The sequence below is a fragment of the Hyposmocoma kahamanoa genome, unplaced genomic scaffold, assembly GCF_003589595.1.
Source record: "Hyposmocoma kahamanoa isolate Upper Pololo Valley unplaced genomic scaffold, ASM358959v1 192, whole genome shotgun sequence".
NCBI classification, from domain to species: Eukaryota; Metazoa; Arthropoda; class Insecta; order Lepidoptera; family Cosmopterigidae; genus Hyposmocoma; species Hyposmocoma kahamanoa.
The window spans coordinates 4,565,505-4,585,401 of record NW_020653719.1 but is presented as its reverse complement, the minus strand read 5'-3'; the positions used below and the strand labels follow the sequence as shown (position 1 = coordinate 4,585,401).

Below are 19,897 nucleotides of genomic sequence, written 5' to 3'. Positions count from 1 at the left end.
AGGCAACGTGCTGCATAAATTATCGAAATTACAAATACTACTGATAATAGATCCCGCCCCTCAGCGCGGGGGCGCGGTAAAACTGCGAGTGCGAGAGAAGCGTTGTCAGTGTGTTCGACGGCGCGTGTTTTCCATACAAACTGAGGTACTGCAGTACAACGTTAAAAAACGCAACTCCGCGCTCCGGAGCGCGGTGCATTGTGTTGATCGCCTAGGTGAATTTCACTTACTTTGGGTACGCGAAGTACACTTGCGGAGTCTATCTAGATATATGTCTGTGGTTTAAGTAATAAATTTGATTTGTTATTTTTACATCCTTCTCTGCACAAAATAACTTTTTGATTATTTATAAACACACATTTTCTCTCCGCTTAACTTATGGTGTATGCGCCATGGCTGTACTGTACAGACCTTTACCAATCAACACAAAACATGACTTCGCCGGCAAATGAAGGCATCATAAACCTTTGTACAACTGTGTTTAATAATTTGATTCCATCAGGTTGGTGTTGCTGCTGTCTCTATTGCAAATCATTCAAGCCAAAACGGACTATAGAGAATGCAACAAAATACCTAATATTAAATCCTCCAGGTGTTCTTAATATTAAAGGAAAAGAAACTATCTACAATCCGACCGAAGAAGAGAAGGATGCTTATGATGAATTTGAGCATATGATACGGACTATTTAGGGCTGGCAATTTATTTTTTGACCCGTAAAAATAGTTCTAGTATCCAGCAACATTGCTAGGGTTTCAAGTTTAAACCCTAGAGATGAAACGGCTATCCGATAACTAACTGGTAATCCGGCCGGATACCGGATGTCCAAAACTGAAAACAATTCACAATCAGTACGCCAAATAAATTTATTTATTGATTATAGAGGATAATAATAGGATAAATAGCAACTACACGATTGTTGACAATCTGTTTCTTATTTGTAACTGTAAAGAATTATGAAGTTATATAACGTAATCTGTAAATTTAGTACTCAAGTTTCAATAAAGGCACATTACGGTGGATGAAGACCAGTTTTTCTGCACTAAGGGTCGTATTCCAGAACTCTACTCAATACTCAAGTCAGGACTTGAGTATTGCAGTGAGCACTGAAAATCCTACTCAAGGCCTTGCCATTTGGGTCGTATTTCCAGTGCTTGAAATCATACTCAAGTCTGCTCAAATCCTGACTTGAGCATTGAGTAGAGTTCTGGAATACGAGCATAAGTGTCAAAAGTCGGTTCCGTTTATTTTCATAAACGAGACCAGCTTCAGAGGATAGTTTTTCGATATAAACTCTTGCAAACTTTGTTAAATTTAGGTACTACTTGATATTACCAGACCACTAAATGAAAGGATCGCGATCACGATAGATTCCAACTGTCTTCAAATAATAATCGATCTGCTGTTTTCGTTTAAGCAATGTGTACCGACAATAATGAAACTTGTTAGTAGATTTAGAAAAAATATTAATATAGCTTTGGCTATATTAAAATTTCTAGTGAATTCTAATGAAGGAAACAAAAAGCAGTTACATCATTCTTTGGATTGATGTAACGGAATGATGTAACTGCTTTTTTCTTCTTCACCAAGAGAAATTTGCATTCGGCACAACAAAGAAACGCGCTAAAAAGTGTCCGTACCTATAAGGCGATAAAATCGCATATAGAGCGTCAATCGCGCAAGTCTTCGTTTGTTCGACTTACAGCGCGGTTGTCAATCATGCAGTACCATATTATAATAATAACTTGTAAACATTACTGCAGTAAAGCTTAACCAGGATTTTGTATCATATTTTCACTAAACAAATATATTGTGTTATCATAGTTCTCATTTAAAGGTGTTATTTTGTACAGTTTTATATTATTTAATTTATATGAATAGTAAATATAAATTACAAAAGCACACAAAATAATCAAATAGCTAACTGTGCTTTTTCCACACATTGTATGCGCAAAAGATGAAAAGAGACCCATTACGTCAATTTCAAGAAGCTTATATAAACTTCTTGGTCATTTTCAATTGTTCGACCCACAAGCGATTGAAATATTTAGAACAAAGAAAGTATAGATTCGCTTTGATTTTAATCTAATTTTTAAAATGATTTTTTTTAACGTTAGCAATAACTAACAAAATATTGTTGTACTTGTTTTACGGCTCAGGATTACCTATCAGAAGTCAGAAAATACATTTGCCCGAAATATCGTTAGCTCGAATTTTCATAATGCCAAATGTATTTTTTTAGGAAGATTACAAAACAAAAGCTAACTTTCTCTTTGTGAAAAGCATCAAAATTATTCGAAAGCGTAACGGTTTTATTACAAATCGGTATATATCGGTAATATGGTGTTTCTGGGCCCTTAAATTGTTGCAAGCAAAATTAGGCAGTACTGCAATGACGTTACAATTTATATTAAATGTTTTAGTTTTTTATATTTCGTTACATGTCACTAAGTTTGTATAGGCTTTGGACTTTTTTGCGTGGTTTTTGTATTAGACCCGACGAACACTTGTTGGTAGGTCAAAGCATATTGGCGATTTTTTTTCACTGTTCACATTTTTCTATTGTGTATTGGTTTGCATTGTAATATAATAAACTTATCCTTTTAAAAACCCAGTGACCACAACAAATCAAATCGTCAATATGGAAGTACAATCATTCACTAATCAATCAATCACGGCTATGCGCTCTGTATACCACCGGTAGCAACATGTTTGAAACAATGGGCCAAATATCCGGGTATCCAACCTAGTTGCTCGCCGGATACCGGATATCCGAAATCATTATCCATTTCATCTCTAGTTTAAGCCAAACGTAAGCTCGGGTTTATCCCAGTTTGATAGAAAAGTTGTATCCAAATTTGTATTTCTTGCGAACTAAAACAATTGTTATTATCTACATACCTCCAAAATTTGATTAGCCTTGGAAAAATCGTTGTTATAGAGTGCCAATGCCACTAAACTGTTCGGTTTTGCCAACATGATGGATATGAAATCTATGATGTTGCCTTTTGTTGAGACGAATGCTGTAAGAGAATGTACATAATTGTAAAAAAGTGAAAATAAAGCTAGAATAGTTTTTTTCTTTCAATCATACCATCGTCTGTTGCAGATATAGTTGAAGCCAACATAGCGTGGTCGTCAGGTTTGGAGTTAGTATGCCTTCTCCGCGTTTTGAGTTTCTTTCTTGCAGGTTTCAGATCCACTTCTCGATCCTCGTCTTCGGTACTTTCGTCCACTTCTACGTAATCTAAAGAAAGCTTTAACTGCAACGGACTTGTATCCGGTGATAAACTCGACACTAACTGGAGTTTCCATATGGAATGATTCACAACTTTAACCAGTTTTTTCAGTCTCATATTCACAGTGGAATCGATTTCTTTACCACCAACATCTTCTTCCAACTTTTCTAAACATAATTTCAAGGTGTTGAGCACACTTTGTGTCGTTAATGAGTTGCACATAAACCCAGCATTGGAAGTCTTCCAATTGTTAGAGCCTTTACTTTGCTTCTTTGCATAAAAGTAAGAACATTCAGAATGAGTGCCACAGGGAACTTCCTGATTGTGCTCCTGGTGACACGAAAAGTATTCGTATCTCAAAAAAAGACAAGAAAAAATGTTTTCAATGACTTCAACACAACAATGTAGAGGATGGATTGATAAAACAAGCCTTTTGATTTCATCCAATGATAATGTCGCATCATGTGCATCTTCAGTACTTTCAGAAGAATTTAATACAGTGTCTATTACTTTAGTAATTGCACAGTAGCTGTTGTAAGTCATCACATCCCAATTAAAGTTGCAGTCATCCTTGTCCGCAGGAAGTGTTTTATTGCTGCATCCCAAAAGTTCAGTAATGCAATCATTATTCGCATTCAAAAGTCTCGAAACTTTATACCTATCTACTTTGGACAGTCTACATACTTGCGATATCACAGCAAGAGCGCTCTGACTCAGCGCCTGGCTGAATATGGATGTTGTCATGATTTTGCAGTTGTTTTCCAAACAAAACTTTATCACAGTCAGCTCACGTTTCACTTCAGTAATATAAAAATGTAGCTGTTCATCTGCATTGGTGTACGTGTCGAGAATGGAAAATATATTGGTCAATTGGTGAACTAGAGACGGTAGATCATACGTTTCAGGACAATTTGGCAAATCTATAAGAACCATAATCAGTATTTGTTTGGTAAAATTATTAATTTTGAATGTAATATTTTTCAAATCGTGTAATTGGTGTTTGTACACTTCTGCCGCTTTCAGAAGCCAATGTGTTTTGTCTTGATAACAAAGTTCGAGCATGTATTCGGGCGTTAATTTGAACTCTTTTTGAGGTTCATTTTTCTGCATCAATTCAGAGACCATGCTCAAAAGTTCAGGCTTTTCATAAGGCACGAGACTAATTAAAATTTGTTTCCTAAAATGTCTGTAACGTTCTTCTGCAATCACTTTCAAAATTTGTTGAGTAAATTGAGGTATGTAGTTGTCCTCCCATCTTACTAGTGATAACAATGTTATTAATCTGTCTGAGCAATCGTTCTGACTTAATTCGTTTTTTAAAGCTTCCAAATAAATACTTTGTATTTTATATAACGCCTTTTTATTATCAGAGAGGTGTTCTTGAATAAACTTGACTACTGTAGAGACTGTTACTGGATTAGTTTTCAAGTTTTGTCTTACGAAATCTAAGGCTCCTTCGGATAACTCTTTGCACGGCTTTGATTCTTCTACATCTTCATAGAATTGAAGAAATTCCTTAAGGAAAAAGACATTAATTAACTATGGCTTAACATTTTTGTTTGTTAAAACTAAACTGTGGCCTTACCATGAACTCTTATTACGATTCAGTTTAGGACCTAAAATGAATCGTAGTGAGACAGCGCTACATGAAGTGTATATCACCATCCCGCTTTGTTGTCGTTACGAACCTATACTGAAATGTAATAAGAGTTCATGGTAAGGCCGCAGCAATGATTTAACCCAGATGGAACAAAGGGCACAAAATGGTTAGAAAAACGTTTAATGTATTATCGATTCTGTGTAACTAATACGCAGTAACTTCATTAGATTTCTTTAAATAGTCTCTAGGAGGTCAATCATAAAGTTGCCATAACGAAAGGATACTGTGAATCAATTGGGGCCTTATGCAACAAATTTATGGCTGTTCCGCATATGCCGAGGTGATCGATAGTTTTAAATTTATGTGTAAATAAATATTATTTTATTTTTTAGAAGATATGTTGTACGAGTGCACTATTCTTATTAATGCCTATGTTCGGTCCAGGGGCAATACAAAATAAATAACAAAACTTACCTCAAACACAGCCTCCGTAAGATCATCAAGAAGTCGAAGCATATATTTCAACTCCTTTTCCTTCATCTTGATCACCTTAAACCAAGTCAAAAGAACTATATTGCACTATTTCCACTGTACGAATGCAGCTTCGATACTAATGAAATCAATATGGACTTTTATTAATACTTGTTATGTTAGACTAAGATAGTAAAATAATAAGTCGAATGATTTAGTACCCACTGGATCCCAATTTATAAGAGATATGCAGTCTTGTCAACTTATGTGTCAGTGCGCGTTCCCATAATGTCGTAACGACAGATAGTCGTGCAGTTTAAAGTGTCGTGGATTGTATATTTAAATGAAGTTGTTCGCATATAGTACAACACGATTAAATGTCGTTCACGACTTTTTTGTCGTTACACACTGTCGTAATAATGGGAAAAACTAGACGAAGTCGTCTGACGATGAATAAACGTCACGATAAAAATGTGCCGACAGATAATCGCAACTTCAAACGACTCAGTCGTGCAAACGACAAGGCGGTCGTCGATAAATTGTCGTCACGATCCAGTGGGAACAGCTAGACCTGACAGTCGTTCAACGATAAAATAAACGTCCACGACACAGTCACGACAGATTCGTGATATGGGAACAGGCTAGACGCGACAGTCGTCCAACGAAAAATAAAAAAAGTTACGACATAATACGGGCACGCGCCCTCAGGGTGATGGGCGCAGTGGGAGTAACCCTTAGATCTTTGCGATTTAAAGCTCTGAATAGCACTGCAATTGTTATAGACAGGCATCTATTCCTCTTATATATGTATGTCACAAGTTATTGCCAATCTTCCTTTACAGTTCTTAGATTCTAAGACCATCCCTATATATAATTACCCTCAATGTAAACAGTTAGCTAATGATATCAGATATTTATCAAAACTAGTTGCCCTCTGGGTCAAGCCGCACTGATAGGCTCACTAATGTTCCTGTGAAGATTAAGTACCAATGTACTTATTATTGTTTTGTTATGATAACTGAGTGAGGCAAAGTTTGTCTTCATTTTCAAAACAATTGCTATGAACAACTTTCTTAATGACTAAGAAAGCCTGAAGTGATGGCTTTCTCTCTCTTAAATGCTGAAACTGTGAACTTACAAAATTATAGACTGGTGAGATATGAAAAAAAAACAACAACAACATTCTAAAAGGCCATTGATATGTCAAGTAAATATAAATTATTAGAAGCATTCTTTATATAATGTGATAATCTTTCTTCCTATGCTCCCAAGTATTTGCAACAAAAAAATTAGTCCATTTTTTGCTGGGGATTTCCATACAAACTTTGTCATTTTACGGTACCTTGTGTGCATATATGTATTTATATATACTTTTGTCTAAAGCTCTTTGAAGTGGTAAGTGGCTAACAAAAATGTCAGATAAATAAAGATTTTATTGTCCACTGCACTGAACACTTACATAAACTTTATTTATTATAAAAAGTACATTTAAAAAAAGACGCTTTATCATGTTGACAACTATCAACCATCAGCATCATTGTGAGCTTATTATACATCCCACTGCTGGGCACGGTGAGGAAGAGGTTTTTGGGCAATAGTCTGCCACACTGGGCTTATACGAGTTAGAGACATCACACATTTTCCAAGGGTTGTGAACCTTGTTCGAAGTGCAGGTTTCATCATGACATTGTTCTTCACAGTTAGCAAGCGTAATTGCTACTAAACATTCACAGTTGAACGTAACATAGATATGTAAGTCCTATATTCAAACCATCTACATCTCCATTAAGAAGGAATCCCACTAGGCTACAGATACCAAACATATAATAAAAAATAATATGTAAAGTACATATACGACAAAGAATTGAGTTATTTATTTTAACTCATTTTAAACGTACAAGACCTTGGTAAGTTTAACAAATAATAATTAAAATTTAACCTACTGTACTAATTCAAGGTCTTTTGTATGTAGCTTGACAGTAATGTTTTATTCTTTTTTTATGTTTGGCCGTCCGTAATACAACTTTGTTTTACAAATTAGAATTAGATAGACTTCACTGCTATGTGGAAAAACATAATTATTCACACGATAAATTATAATATTGACGTGATTTATTCAAATCCTTGACGCATACAAGAGTAGCAGTAATTAACGAAAACAACTACATAATAATTTAGTATCCGATTGGAAACAAACGTTTTGATTAGGAAAAACAAAGATGTTTACGAAATATTCTGGAAATACCAAACAAAAAGTAATCTTACCTTATTTACAGCAAATCAATTGAAATTGTTCATGCTATTTCCACGACATTTTTTTTTTAATCATAGAAATCACATAATATTGTTGTTATACAACTTAAATTATATTTCTGTTCGAACTGCCTGCGAACTGCGATTTGATTCACCTCACTTCACTTCACTTTTTATTTTTATGGCTCCATCAATATGAGAACTGATGATTTTGCCAATGTCACAGTTGAAAGAAAAAAAAACGAAACAAAAAAAAAATTTTCGCTAAGCTCTAAGAGGACATTAACCGGTGTTGGTAAGTTGGACTACGGGAGTACTCAGTTGAGAATGTAAAACAAAACAGCAAAACAACATTTATAAATATATGTTATTAAAGTGGATAAATTTATATAGAGTAACAATATGGGGGGAGAACACTAAAGTTAAGAGGTTGTTTATGTTAATGGGGCGGGGGAATTTTGGAGAAAGTAAGTTATAAAGTGGAACAGCAATATTAGGACAATTGAAAAAAATGTGTTCCAAGGTACCGTCTTCTAGGCCGCACTCGCACAGAGAGTGATCTCGAACTCTGATTTTACGCAAAAATACAGGTGTGCAAACATGGCCTAAGCGCAAACGAATAATAGTGGAAGTGATGTTTTTAGGCAAATCGCGACGTTTAAAAAACCAGGGTTTAGTGGGTAGATTTGGTTGGAGGTTACCATAGTGTCTACCAACAGTTTGTCGTGATTCCTGCCAAAGGACCGACCAGGAGGCTAGCATTTGGGGTTTGGTCATGGCGAGCAGATCTCTGGGAAAGCACTTACAGTATTTGCATACGCCAATTCTTGTCGCATCCTTTGCAAAGGCGTCTACTGCTTCGTTGCCACTAATCCCACTGTGACCGGGAATCCAGGCCAGAGTTACCTCAATTCCCGCACAATGACATCGGTACAGAGCTTCCTTAATTTGGAGGGTGATGGAGAAATTGTCTTTGGAATGAAACGGTAGCTTAATAATGTCTTGGAGGCAACTTAGTGAGTCTGAGAAAACCAAACATTTATTAATTTTATGGGACTCAATATATAAAATGGCTTCGAGTATTGCAATTGCCTCTCCCGAAAAGACCGAATTCAGATAGGGGGATTTAAAACTGAGTACGACATTGAACTTGGGGAACCAAACCGCGGCTCCCAAGTCACCATGTTCGTGTAATTTTGAAGCGTCGGTAAAAACAGTAGTCCAGTCATGCCATTCTCTCTCAACTATATCGTTGAAGACTTGGTTTGCTCCAGGGGTATCTTTCATGATGCCAAAACTAAGATAGACTGTTGGGCGAAACGTTAAACATTTAAAATCAGTTTCAAACAACGGGTTCATATAATTTTGGTAAATAGGGAATGGGAGATTGGAAATTTTGTTAAAACTGTTGATAAGAAGGGGAGGTTTCTTGTGTGACCAATAATTGGAGGAAGGGATAATCTCCGACAAGGATTGCAATACGGGAAGCAAAGGGTGAGAAGAATATTGAAAGATCTTGAAGAGGAATCTATTAGCAAGGAATTGTCTACGTAGATGTAGAGGGGGCTCCAGACATTCGACTTGAAGAGCGTTTGTTGGTGACGATTTCATGGTACCTGTGATTATTCTCAGGCATCTTGCCTGGATTCTGTCCATCTTAGCCAAGGCTATTTTGTTGCATGGTTCCAGAACGAGGCCGCCATAATCAAAATGACTTCTGATGATTGCGTTGTACAGGAGCTTTTGGTTATACGGATGTGATCCCCAACGAACACCAGAAAGTGCACGTAGGACATTTATGCTTTTTTCAGCTTTTTGACAAATGTAGTTGAGGTGATGGATGCCAGATAATTTTGAGTCCAAAATAATGCCTAAAAATTTTACTTTTTCCCTCAGTTCTATGTTTTCCCCATTAACATGTATTTCAGTTTCAGGAAGGCGTCTCTTGCGGGAAAAAACGACAGCTGTGCTTTTGGTAGCTGAAAGGGAGAGGCCGTGATCGGTAAGCCAAGAGTCTAGGTAAAAAAGGGCAGAGTTGAGGCGTCTTTCAATATCTGAAAAAGATTTGGAACAAGCGTACAGGGCGATATCGTCTGCATATTGCAAGATTTTGCAGAAGCAATTGACTGAAGTGCCGAGGTCAGACGTGTACAAGCTGAAAAGGAGAGGGCTAAGAACGGAACCTTGAGGCAAGCCGTTCCAGACCATACGGGAGGGGGTTGTGGAACCGTTAACACGCACTGCGATAGAGCGACCCATAAACATGTTGTTAATGACATTGATCATCTTCACAGGAATACACAGATTGAGCATCTTCTGCCAGAGTAGTGGAAGATTCACGTTATCATAAGCTGATGTTATGTCTAAGAACACTCCTATAGTAACCTATGACGTGTTTTCCCTCGGAGAGGGCTAATCGAACATCTGATGTAAAAATGCTTAGGCTGTCCATAGTGCCCATGCCTTTTCGGAAGCCAAACTGTCTTCTGGGTAACAATCCCTTGCTCTCTACTATCCATTCCAGACGGTTTTTTATTAGGTGTTCCATGATTTTAGCTAAAACAGATGATAGGGCGATAGGTCGATACGAGTTTGCATTAGATGGGTCTTTCCCAGGTTTTATGATTGGAATGATAATTTGTGTTTTCCATGAAATAGGGACTATGCCAGATTCAAAAATTGTGTTTATAATAATCAAAAAAAAAAATTTGGTAGGATTAGAGGACCTGGTAATAAACGAATAGGGAATGCCGTCCGCACCCGGCGCCGAATCCTTTAAATGGTCCAAACCACAGCTTAGTTCTTCAAAAGAGAAGGGGGCATTCATACTGTCAGGAGATGACAAGGAGGTGTTTATAACGGCAGGAGCTTCTGAAGGAACAAAAGGGGGGGGATAATTTTGTAATAAAATCCACAAGTCAGGGTGTCGGGTCGTTAGACGAGGTGTTGTTGTGATCAGTCTGAGATCTGCGAAAGGATTTTATTCTCTTCCAGACTGTAGACGGGTGGGTGCGGGGTTCCAGAGATTCGCAGAATGCACGCCATCCTTGAAATTTCTTTTTGCTCAGAAATCTTCTCGTGTGAGCGGAAATCTTTTGGAAAGTTAAACAATTCTCAAAGGATAAGTCACATGCGAATTCAAGTTCTGCCCGATTTCTTTCCTTGACTGACGAAGAACATTCCGAATCCCACCACAGGGGAGAGGAAATTTTGCTATTTGCAGAGTTTTTTAATGGGATCGTTTCATCTGCGGCTGAAAGCAAACATGTGATGAACTCTGAATATATATGCAGAACTGTTGAGGGGGTTACTTGAACTGGTTGCATGTTTACAATTTTGCTGTTCAGGACCAAGGAGTAAATGTCCCAGTCTGCCTGCCTAAGCCTGTATTTAAGTAAGGGAGGGGGGTCTGGTGTGAGGATAGGTGAGGAGTCTCCTACTGAAATTAATATAGGAAGGTGATCGCTACCAAAGGAATTTAACAGAACAAGCCAGGAGGTGGAAGGGGCTAAACTAGGAGAGACTAAGGTTAAGTCAGGCGCGCTGGTATTTTGAAGGGGGGAAGTTCTGCGTGTAGGAGAGCCATCATTAACAATACATAAATTTGTGTTGTCCAGAAGATCGAGAAAAGCAGAGGATAAAGAGTCGCAAATGTGAGATCCCCACAGCGAGTGGCGTATATTGAAATCTCCTTAAACAATTAGGCGGGAAGGGAGGGATGAGAGGATCACGGATAGTTCTATGATGAGGTCAAGGCTAGGATGGGGAATGTAGACAGAGACAAATGATTTGTTTTGTGCTCTAATAGCGACAACATGGAGGCCTGTGGAGTGTGTGGGGATGGAGAGTTGTGTATATATGATGTCCCTTTTCACTAGTAGGGCGCATCCAGCCCACCCATCACTTCTGTCATTCCGAAGGCATGCATAGCCAGGAACTCTGAATAGGGCTCCCGGTTTTAACCATGTCTCGGAAATACCAAAAACTACGGGGTGATATTTATTTATCAGAAAAATAAGCTCGTGTTTTTTATTTTTTATATTACGGGCGTTCCATTGTAGAATTGATGTCATTGTTGGATAAAAGAGATTGTAATAATTTTGAGATCATACTTTGAATAATTTCAAGGCCATTGTACGGTAAGATGTCATTAAATTTGGAGAGTACATTTATAATTAAATTAGTTATAATATCACCTCACCTTTATGACAAGCGTGACAATGACAATCAGTGTTGCCAGGTCAAATCTGACAAAATCGGAAGATATTGCACCGAAAAAACTGTAGATTGAGGAAAAGAACGTTACGTTGCTTGAAACACTTTTAATCGATTTTCTTCAAACATTGTCACGTAATATTTTTAATGTTATCTTACGATGTTAGTATCTGACAATAAAAATTGTATTTTAACCGACTTCAAAAAAAGGAGAAGGTTCTGAATTCGTCTGTTTGTTTTTTGTATGTATTTTACGCGATAACTCCAGCATTTGGCAGTATGGCATTTGTGAACCGATTTGGATGATTCTTTTTTGTTGGAAAGAGGGTACCTCAGTAGTCATTAACAGCCTACCGTAGTTCACAGCTGGACATAGGTCTCTCCCAATGCGCGATTTCGCCCGGTCCTGAGCTCGTTGCATCCATCTACTGGTAGCAGCCCTTCGCAAATCGTCACTCCATCTGGCCACAGGGCGTCCTGCACTACGTTTTCCAAGCCGTGGTCTCCAGTCAAGAACCCGCTTCCCCAGCGGTTATCGGTTCTTCAACAGATATGGCCAGCCCACTGCTACTTCAGCTTGCTTATTGTACCTGTTATATAAACGACCTTAGTTCTCTGTCGGATAAGCTCGTTCTGTATCTTGTCCTTCAAAGAAACTCCGAGAATAGTTTGTTCCATAGCTCGCTGAATGACTTTCAACTGGTGAACTAACCGCATCGTGAGTGTCCACGTCTCGACTCCGTGTGTCATAACATGTAGAATGCGCTGATTAAAAACCTTTGTTTTCAAACTTTGAGGCACTAGCCTCTCGAAGAACCGGATGAAGTAAAGTGACCTGTACACTGGCTAATCTGGGGTGAACTTGTATAGTTCCTGTGCGCGCACAGGTCGTAGTGCGCTTCTCGTATGCTCTAAGGGTAAGTAGGGAGGGTCACTATAATAAAAACTAACGTAGAAAGATAATGGAGCTTGTTAAGTTGTTACCTTTGAGCTGATGGTTTTAGAGCCAATGCTCAATTAGTAAATAAAAAATATTGTTTAATTCTTTTTATTATTATTATTATAAACATAAACAAAGATTTTAAGCTTAGAGGATGCCAAAAAAATAAAGGAAATTTTATGCCAGTTTTATTTATTGTTTCGTCTGGATTGTTTATTTGTTCATTCACCATTTAATAAATAATTAAATTTTCGAAAGCGATTTGAAATTGAAATAATGTTTTATTAATTTTATTATATATGTACAAAGCAGAGTTCAAAATAAAATCAAACAACTGTTGTAAACAGTCCTGCTAATGTCGTTCACTTGTTACGTTACTGCTACTCACCTAAGCTCACGTTTATTTACGAAATGCCGAACGACACATAATACGACTAGTATTCCTGTGTTTCGTGATTATTTACAAAGATAAAAATACAACTGTATGATAATAAATACAGATGCTGTAATTTGGTATGTAAAAGTCAGAATTTGATTTGTTTTATACACACAGAGCAGACTATTAGATGCTAACGCATACACAGAGTCACAATGAGATTATTAACTCGTGGAAGCGTCGTGAGACATTTTTGTGCTTTATTTGTTAATCACACAAGCAGACAACTTAACCACGATGCCTTACAGCTAAGGCACTATAGTCTTACAATTAAAAGGCAAGTCCTAATGTATTCTTTAAAATTGACACCTATAACCTATGTGTGCTATTCTGACGAAAAAAAGCATTTTATTCAATTGGAGAAGAAGTCTGAGGCACTGAAAGATGCATTACAGCACAAGAAGGAGCAGCTTCGAGATACGGAGCACAGAATTAGACAGAAAAGTGAAGAAATAATAAGGGATATTAAATATCAGAAAGAAGTTACTGGACAGCGGTTGCGTGAAAAGAAAGACCATTTAGTCCAAGATATATTACAAACTAAAGCGAAAGTAAGAGAACGGTTTGAGGGAGTCGTAGAGGTAACTGTTGTTTCTTCAGTTTTTTTGCTCATTTTGTTTGTAGCCCTGGAATAAAAAAAATCTGCAGTGTTTCAGGGAATGTCCATAGGTCTACCAGAATTACATGATAGAAATTGAAAAAAAAAAATTAGAATTTTATTTGACGTCTTGGTTTTGACCAGTGTCAATATTTATGATGTAAACAGTTATGGATCTTTAAACTGACACTATCGATGATCACCACAATTTATTTTGTAATACATCTTATAAAATGAAACTCTGGCACAAGCATAGTGCCCCCATAAAGGAAATAATAATAAACCATGATTTTATTGTCAATATCCAAAATTCTTTTTTTTTATTAGTTCAATATCTTCATAAATAAATAGTAATCTAAGAAACACACCTACTCATAGGATATTCATTATTATTCTTATATAAAGCATACTGCAACATATCTACTGTGTGGCATTGAACCCGATAGTCTACAGTCCACAACAAATGGAACTTTTATATAAACTTAGACAGTTAAGCAACCCTAATGTATCATTGTTATAGAGTGATAACCACGCATGTACAAGAATAGGTAGACCAACATCAATTTGGGCACTCTCTGATATTTTATGCAAGAAATATTTTTAATACATATTGCGAACTTGCAAGGTTTTTCACACTCAATTAACAATATTCTCATTTCAGAAAGACAACCCGTTTACCATACCAAATTTGCTATGTGTGGCTAGGATCACCATGTCTCCATATCTTGGCTATGTAATTATGCATGACAAATATGAGCTGGCTCTTGGCTTGCTTTTCGTTGCTGGGATCTCAGATTTGGTAAGCATGGAAATTTTTAACAATTTATTACTATTGCCATGGGCCAATACACCAGTTACACAGATAGATGTCGTGATGATTGCCAAATAACTCTTGTATGATATTTTACATTGACAAGGTGAATTTTATCAAAGCTACTTTTAATTTCCCTTTGTTGCCCATGGTACTACCAGTAGAACTACACGGGCAATAATCATCTCCCATGTAACTTCAACACTTGTAATATGGGCAATAATACTTTCCCGTATTACTACGAACAAGACAAGAAGCGTTTTATTAATTTCATAAAACAAACAAACCAAAAGCCAAACAATACAATAAAAATGCATTTTAACTAGCAAATACAAATCAACCCTTATTCTTCTTCAACCTTAGAACTAAGTCCAAACTCATGGTACCACTATTTCATTTAACTAAGGTAAACAATTATTTTAAGGGGAACTATACATGTTTTTACAATAACATTCCAAAGCATATATTAAGATTGTCATTTCTTAAGTTTAAAAACTACATTAAAAATAGTCTAATTGAAAATATAAAATGTGATATATTAGGATTGAGCGAGGCGAGAAGGTTAGGAAACACAACGGAAGAATACAAACATTATGTCCTGTTCTACAAAGGAGCTACCAAAGGCATGAAACACATCATTGAAAAACAACACATGAAAAACGTCATTTTTAAGCTACTGCATATTCACTATGCTGACTTCCCTGAGAAGAACGAGCAAGAAACTCTAGGTGTTGCTCTTTTCAAATAAACTTAAATGCTTTGGAATACACTTTGAATTGAATTTGTGTGAAATTTAGAGCCATGTCTTCTTTCCATACATCTTTATCTAACACACAGTCTTCAATTTTGTAATATGACTTTTTAATTAGAATATTTTTAATGTAGTTTTTAGACTTAAGAAATGATAATATATGCTCCGGAATCTTAGTGTAAAAACGTATACATATAGTTCCCTTTAAAATAATCATTTAGTTTGTACTTAGTTCTAAGGTTGAATAAGAATAAAGGTTGATTTGTATTTGCTAGTTAAAATGCATTTTTATTGTATTGTTTGGCTTTTGGTTCATTTGTTTTAGGGTTGTTCTTCAAAAGGGGCAAAAAACGTCTTCCGGTCAATTATTTTAATATACTAAAATTTCATGACACAATTAATAAGCTTTTTATATATATTTACCATTATTTTACATGTTACCCAGTTTAAAAAATACATCTTTGGTTTAATTTATGAAAAAAAAATCAAAAATGTCGCTAAACGTCATTTTACTCCTATTCCTATGACGTCTCTTAACACAACATTTGTTCACAAATAATTTATTAAATACTTATACATTCTAAAAATTTTATGAATGAAAGTTTAATAAATTAACCTTCGTTTAAAATAAAAACCTCTTCAAATACTTTGCATGGTTAACTTAAACTTCAATTCAAATTATTGCTACAAGAAAAACGTCATTTGTCGCAGTAACGTTGTTAAATCTTATTATTGAACGACGCATTTTCGAACGCATCTTTAATACACCTTCCCGGGTGTGCGGGAGGGGCCTTCAGTCGGCGGAGACCTATTGGTGAACGAGGACGTGCGGGTCTGAGAGCTGTAAGTAATTTTTTATAGTTCTTCACATTTTGTCATTAAAAATATCATTTGTGTTTCAACCTAAACTCCTTAAATGCACATACGTAATATTTTCGTTTGTATTTTATTCAATAGCCAGTGGCAAATGAATTCATTTAGTCTAATCATAACGGTTTTTTTAATGCTCACAGACAAGTCCATACAGGTTTTTTCCTCAACTCGTCATTCTATGCTACATCATTGTCGGCACTTATCCGATTCGCCGTCATCGCAATACCGGAATAAATATATGTTTTATATTATCAGTCAATTGTCGTCCCAACACAGTAATATAACTAGAATAACCTGGAATTATTCTGAAGCTGGGCACGGAAAGGGTGCTCCTGATGGCGTTGGTGGTACAATAAAAAGAGTAGCAGATCAAATGGTGCATTTTGGTTCAGATGTTGGAAATTTTGATGAGTTTTACAAAATCATGGAATCAAGATTAGAAAATATTATAATTCAAAGAGTTTCAGAGCAAGACATAATTCAGAGGGAGAGATTGATTCCTGAGCAGTTGAAACCATTCAGGGGCACCCTTTCTGTACATCAGGTTCTTTGGGACGCGTTCAGACCTAAAATCACTATGAGAAATATGAGTTGCTTCCTATGTGATGCTGGTGAAATTTGCTCCCATGGTAAGCATCTGGGTTATATCAATAATAAGTCCTTTAGAAATCAGAACGACGATCTTGATTCTTGTGTAACTCCCCTGGCAAACACTAAGCGTAAATCTCAAAATCAAAACAAAATTCAGATTATTTCTAATGTTCTTATTGATGTCACTAATAAGACTCAGCTTCAGTGAAAATTGACCCATTTTGATTATTCCAATTTAGTTGATAATAATTGCGATTGGAATTAAGATGATAATACGTGATAATATCACGATTTTTTGCGTGAAATCTTTTGAATCCTAAAATTGTAAGTAAAAGTATACTATTTGAAACTTAATATTTGTCTATCCTGTGTGTAGATCAAGGATATTACGGGGATGAGGACGCAATGCGGATGCAGATATGAATATTTTTAAGAGATATACATCACGTAGCTAAAATATGTGGAACTCTCTTAATAATTATATCCTTAATTGAAGAAGTTAATCTGTGATTTTTTTAAATAATTACCAAATTACTATTACCAAAGAAAAACTAAATCCCGTATTACAGAACATAGCTCAATACTAAAGCATTACTTAAAACTAGATTCAAGCCAGTTGATTGGTTGAAACTATTTTTTTTATTTCATCAGTACTCAAGAATTACTTAAAAGTAGATCCAAGCCAGTTGATTTCTTGAAACTATTTTTTTTTTATTTGATTAATACTCAAGCATTACTTAAAATTAGATTCAAACCAGTTGATTGGTTGAAACTATTTTTAAGTAACGCTTGAGTCTTGGTAGACGTTCTATAATACGAGACTGAGTCCCTTATTAGCTAGATGATTAAGTTATTTGAGTGTGACAGTTTGTTTTTAAGAAATATCTAAGTACCTACTTAGCTTCACAGTTACGTATTTATCGCCTCACGCTAATAATTTAAGATTGTCATTTACTTTGAATCCTTTGTTTAATAAATAAATATTATATAATATACTTAATAAATATTTTGATTACTTAAATGTTTTTTTATTGTTAAATACCCAAAAATGAAAGATTTTAGATCATTGTCTGCAACACGGCGTCATTATTATACAAGCTAAAGTCATTCTCAGTGCGTGGTGTCATTAGTATCAACGTGAATAATTAGAAATTTACAAATATTACGAAGAATAATGAAAATTAATACGTGCCTTTCATAAAATAATCTTTTAGAGTATGCTTACATTGCATTTAGCTTGATAAAAATAGCTTACATAAAGGTTCTAAAAAATATATGAAAACTTAACAAAAATAATTTATTTCGAAGAACAACCCTTTATGAAATTAATAAAACACTTCTTATCTTGGAAGTAGTAATACGGGAACGTATTATTGTCCGTATTACTAGTGGTAGTACCATGGACAAAACCAATTACCCGTGATACTACTAGGCCTGTCGGTAGTTACACGGGAGATTATTGTTGCCCATGTAACTACTAGTAGTTCTGCTGGTAGTACCACAGGCAACAAAGGTTAATTTCTGAAATAATAAACAGAACAACTAGATGGCGCTTTTTGCACATTTTTATGGATATTGACGACTATTCTTTTATTTTGTTTAGGATTAGCGCCATCTATCCATGCTATTGGAAATCAGCATAAATATAGGAAATATCTATGGAAATAGACCCAGAAACTAAATTAATTCACTGCCTCCGTGGCCAAACAGTTACCATGCTGTACTGCCACGCAGAGGTCCCAGGTTCGATTCCCGGGCCGGGATAAATATTCGTATGGCCTACATTTATTTCTCTCGTGAGTTTGGGTGTAATTTGTGGTTCTCTATGTGTGTGTCCATGGTACCCGCGACACAGGGTTTCCCTAAGGCGGGGCTATGTTGAGTGTGTGCGTTATTATTATTTTAAAGGTTTTTACTGCTTTATGAGTTCCTTTTTTATATTAAGCTATAGTGTTCTTGTACCTCACTATCAATTAGGCAATTTATATTGCCGCGAAACAGAATGGAAGCGAATTTTTGTAATGAAATTGTACGCATGTCGTCGCATTACTTTCTCAAACTCGTATCCTTTAGGACAAATTAACTGAAATGCAAAAAATGCATTGTATTATACGGGTTAAAGGTTAAGTCGACCTGAATCCTTTAAGGGGTAACAGTTTGCATCATTTCTGACAAATTTCACTATGAAACACCATACCCCAAACTGAACCGTTCTCATGTTATAGGACTTTGAAGTTTTTTTTTTAAAAAGTCCAATTTTTTTCCTAATGTCCCATTTTTTGTGTCTTGTGCTTGTTATCATTTTGTTTTTGGTATTTTTGTGTAGTAGATTAATAGATTTATTACTCAAAATACCAAATTTGCAAGTAATTGTACCAACTGCGCCGTAGTAGACGAGTTTTTGTTAAAAATAAATAAATAAATTGCTATTTTTTAAATTCTTCCTTAGACATTGAAAAAAAAGTCTATGACAGTTATGCTGCAGATGTGCTTAAAAATATCTACAGTTCTTTAGCTTTCTAAAAAGGTATCAGAAGCTAGATTTTTTTTTTTTTTTGGGTATTTGGCTTCTGTCCCACTGAGGACAATTTTTCCAGTGTCCGGGTTGAAAGATACACGGTATATTTATCAAGATTCACTCAAACGACGATGATCGGTTGCACCATCCTATGGACAAAGACAAAACACGGGGTTATTTGACTAGCTACTTTGGATGAAAAGCGTAAACACATGCTGTGCACATAGTAAAAGTTATAACCGTATGTTATTTTGTTCAATATATTTAAATAGAGTAAATAGTAGAGGAGGTTTTAGGGGAGAAAGGATACTATAAAAATTTGTGGGACGAGGGATACAATCCGGAAGAAGATCGTATAAAGAGACGGGATATAATACACAGTTAAAAAATATATGGTCAAGAGTTCCTTCTTCAAGACCGCACTCGCAAAGGGAGTGATCCCTTATCCTGAGCTTAGCAAGAAAAGTGGGTCTGCAGTTATGTCCTAGGCGCAATCGGATGATAGTTGAAGTTGTTCTTTTACTGGCCTCGCGGAACTCGAAAAACCAAGGTTTCTGTATTACTGGTTGAAGACCAGCATAATATTTGCCTTTTTGTCTGCTA

The 19,897-nt window shown here is 35.9% G+C and overlaps 2 protein-coding genes across 2 annotated transcripts in view; one reads left to right on the top strand and one right to left on the bottom strand.

The window, feature by feature from the left end:
• The window catches only part of LOC113226659 (zinc finger FYVE domain-containing protein 26 homolog), a 44,353-nt gene extending 34,506 nt beyond the window's left edge, over positions 1-9,847 (bottom strand). Inside the window, exons 1-5 of the mRNA XM_026459380.1 lie at positions 9,178-9,847; positions 8,702-8,868; positions 5,312-5,386; positions 3,093-4,752; positions 2,900-3,021 (exon numbers count right to left, since the gene is read on the bottom strand). Coding sequence (XP_026315165.1) covers positions 2,900-3,021; positions 3,093-4,752; positions 5,312-5,386; positions 8,702-8,868; positions 9,178-9,847 — 2,694 coding nt within the window. The remainder of the gene's footprint in view (positions 1-2,899; positions 3,022-3,092; positions 4,753-5,311; positions 5,387-8,701; positions 8,869-9,177) is intronic.
• Positions 9,848-10,308: 461 nt separating this feature from the next.
• LOC113226658 (probable cardiolipin synthase (CMP-forming)) overlaps positions 10,309-19,897 on the top strand; it is an 18,140-nt gene continuing 8,551 nt past the window's right edge. The window contains exons 1-4 of the mRNA XM_026459378.1: positions 10,309-10,410; positions 12,664-12,693; positions 13,548-13,733; positions 14,412-14,549. Coding sequence (XP_026315163.1) covers positions 10,309-10,410; positions 12,664-12,693; positions 13,548-13,733; positions 14,412-14,549 — 456 coding nt within the window. The remainder of the gene's footprint in view (positions 10,411-12,663; positions 12,694-13,547; positions 13,734-14,411; positions 14,550-19,897) is intronic.